This window comes from Manacus vitellinus, unplaced genomic scaffold, assembly GCF_001715985.3.
Source record: "Manacus vitellinus isolate BGI_N305 unplaced genomic scaffold, ASM171598v3 scaffold_74_pilon, whole genome shotgun sequence".
Classification (NCBI taxonomy): domain Eukaryota; kingdom Metazoa; phylum Chordata; class Aves; order Passeriformes; family Pipridae; genus Manacus; species Manacus vitellinus.
The window spans coordinates 285,270-288,274 of record NW_021940780.1 but is presented as its reverse complement, the minus strand read 5'-3'; the positions used below and the strand labels follow the sequence as shown (position 1 = coordinate 288,274).

The window sequence follows — 3,005 nt, the reverse complement described above, 5'->3', positions numbered from 1 at the left end:
CCCTGCCACTCCTTCTCCCCGTTCTGCACCCCAGCACCTCCTGCTGCAGCTCCCAGGACGCTGCTTCATCCTTTCCATGTTTTTCCAGGCTGGGAATCGGGGCTGTGATGAGCAGGGCAGTGCCACCAGCCCTGTGGCGACAACCCCTCCATCCATCACAGCCATCACACCCATCCCGGCCCCCGCGGTGACACCTGCAGCGATCACAACTCGCTCCGACCCATTTGGGTTTTTTACAGCATTTTCAGGGCTTGGGGTGGCTCAGAGGGTTTTTTTCCCCTCGTTTGGCTGCACTGGGAACTGCAGGCTCTGGAGCTCGTGGTCCCCAGCTCCCCCCTTCGACAGCAAAATCTCATTTAATCAAAAGATGCGGCGACTGGATGTGCAGAAGCACTTGGCTCTCTCGCTTTTTTTCCCCCTTCAGAACTGCCATTTTAGCTGTAGCAAACAAATGCACGGCATTGTCCCCACGACACGGCTCCCTCCGACAACCCCTCCTGCAAATCCCCGTTCAGCTGCTGCCGAGCTCCCAGGAAAAGGGGATTTTGGCCCTGGGACACAGGGACACAGGAGCAAATCGGCACTGGCAGTGGTGTGGTGGGCAGATGTGGAGTGGGGACGGGGCTGAGCGCAGCTGTTTCACCTCCAGCCTCTTCCCGTTTCATTTCATCTCCCCTTGGATGCTGGCCCAGGGAGCGGGGGGAGAAATAAAACCAGCTCTTTCATCCTCAAAAATAGTCTGGCACCCTCTTGCACAGAGCTCCAGGGACGGGATTAACGCGCTGGCACAGCAGGGGACAGGGGGTCTCGCAGTGGGGCTGGGTTTGGGGGCCATCCCGGCCTCATCCCAATCCAGTGGGGACAGCCAGGGGATGGGCACGGTGTGTTTCAGTGTTGTCATCCTATTGGGATGGCTCTCTGCCTCCCTGGAGTGAGGGACACGGAGGGAGCAGGGAAGGGGGACCCCACTGCCATCAGAATGGGGGCAGGGAAAGCTGGCACATGGAGGCAGGGGACAGAGGACCCAATGTCCAGGGACAAGGAAAAGGGACCCTGCACATGCAAGGAGGAGACTGGAAACCCCAGTGGCATGGGAATGGGGACTAGAAATCTTGCACGTGCATGGAGGGGCCTGGGGACCCCAATGGCATGGGATTGCAGACCCCAGTGGAATGGGAACTGGGACAAGGGACCCTGCACATGCATGGAGGGGACTGGCAACCCCATGGGAATGGGGAGAGGGGACCCTGCACATGCAGCAGAGGATTTGGGACTCCTGAACATGCAGGAAAGATACTGGAGATTCCGATGGCATAGAAATGGGGACAAGGGACCTCTGAAGATGCGGGGAGGGAACAGGGACAGCGAGGCTGCAGAAACAAGGAGCAGGGACCCCAGTGGGGGACAAGGGACACGGCTGCCATGGGGATGGGGACACTGGGACAAGAGGGGACCAAGGACCCTGGTGCAGTGGGGATGGGGACCAGGAAACTCCGGCACATGGGAACGCCAATGCCATGGGAACAGGGACACACACAGGGCACACACAGGGACCGAGGGCCCCGATGCCACATGGACAGGCACCACACACAGGGAGGGACCCTGATGACAAGGGAATGGGGACTGGGAACCCTGGCACATGCAGGAAGGAGTCCAAATATCCTAATGGCATGGGGACAGGGACTAGGGACCCCAACATATGCACAGTGCCATAGGGATGGGGACCGGGCACCCTGGCACACGTGGGCTGGGGACCCTGATGCCATGGGGACAGGGGCTGCAGACCCCAGCACGTGCAGGGAGGGGACTGGGGATGCTGGTGCCATGGGGACAAAGATTAGGGACTTCAGCACATGCAGAAAAGGGATTGAGGACCCTGATGTCATGGGAACACGGACTGGGGACTTCAGCACATGCAGACAGGGGACCGAGACCCCCAGTGACATGGGGACAAGGATTAGGGACCTCAGCACATGCAGACAGGGGACCAGGGACAGCTCACTCCCAGCGTGCCAGCAATGCCAGGGACACCCCAGGAAAGGCTTTTTGGGACGCAGACCCGTAGAACAACTACACATCCCAGAGCCACCACGCCACTGCTTCGCCATCCCCACTCCCAGTGGGGCCAGCAAAACCGCACCACAAAAGCCCAAAATCTTGGGGGGCCACACATTTTGCCTTCTCCCAGACCCCACTGCCTCCTCCTCAGAGCCACCTCCCCCCGGATTACCTGCGATGAAGACTCCATGTCGGCAGTCTCGAAAAACAAACCTCGTCAGGGCTAACGAGGTGCCAAAGGCCACGAGCAGGGCTCGTTTATGGGCCCCCATAACAACCTGACCCCAGAGGACTCTGCTCCCGGCCCTTCCCAGCATGATGCAACCTCGGCGACGCTCAGCACACCCCAGCACCCACCAACCACCAACCACCAACCACCCCGGCACCTGCCGTGGGGCTCTAGGGTTTCTCTCTTTTTCCCAAAGCACCGGAGGCAGCTCCAGCGTTGGCGGGCGCAACGCGGGTGCGAGAGATGTTCGGCATCCCCGGATCCCCACGGAACACGTGGTGCCGGGGCCGGTCCTCACCGCCGACTCCAAACTTCGGCCACGCGTTTTGACAACGCTTGACCTCGGCGATGGTCCCTTCGGCGGCGGTGGTGCCCCCGTCTGCCACCAAACCACCGCTCGCGGCACCGGGACGAGCCAAGGTGCGGGCTCGGCGGGTGAATGAGACCCTGCCGAGGAGGACGAGCGGGTTTTGCTGCCCACCTCCATCCCGGTGACGGAAAGCGGGGGGTGCCCGCGCCGGACCCCGAGTCCTCGTCACGGCGAGGGATGTGACAGCTGCCACCAGCACGGTGACGTCAGCGTGACGTCACGCAGCGGGGAGCCTCATCGCCCTTGTTTCGCATCATCACCTCTGAGCTCAGCACATTTCGGCGATGGGCGGCATCGGTCAATAAATAACAATAATTAATACAGGCCACAAGCATGTGGAGTGATGCA

The 3,005-nt window shown here is 60.8% G+C and overlaps 1 protein-coding gene across 1 annotated transcript in view; it reads right to left on the bottom strand.

Moving 5' to 3' along the window:
* Window positions 1–2,330, bottom strand: part of TET3 (tet methylcytosine dioxygenase 3) — a 30,450-nt gene extending 28,120 nt beyond the window's left edge. Inside the window, exon 1 of the mRNA XM_029964562.1 lies at window positions 2,231–2,330. Coding sequence (XP_029820422.1) covers window positions 2,231–2,330 — 100 coding nt within the window. The remainder of the gene's footprint in view (window positions 1–2,230) is intronic.
* Window positions 2,331–3,005: the final 675 nt, after the last annotated feature.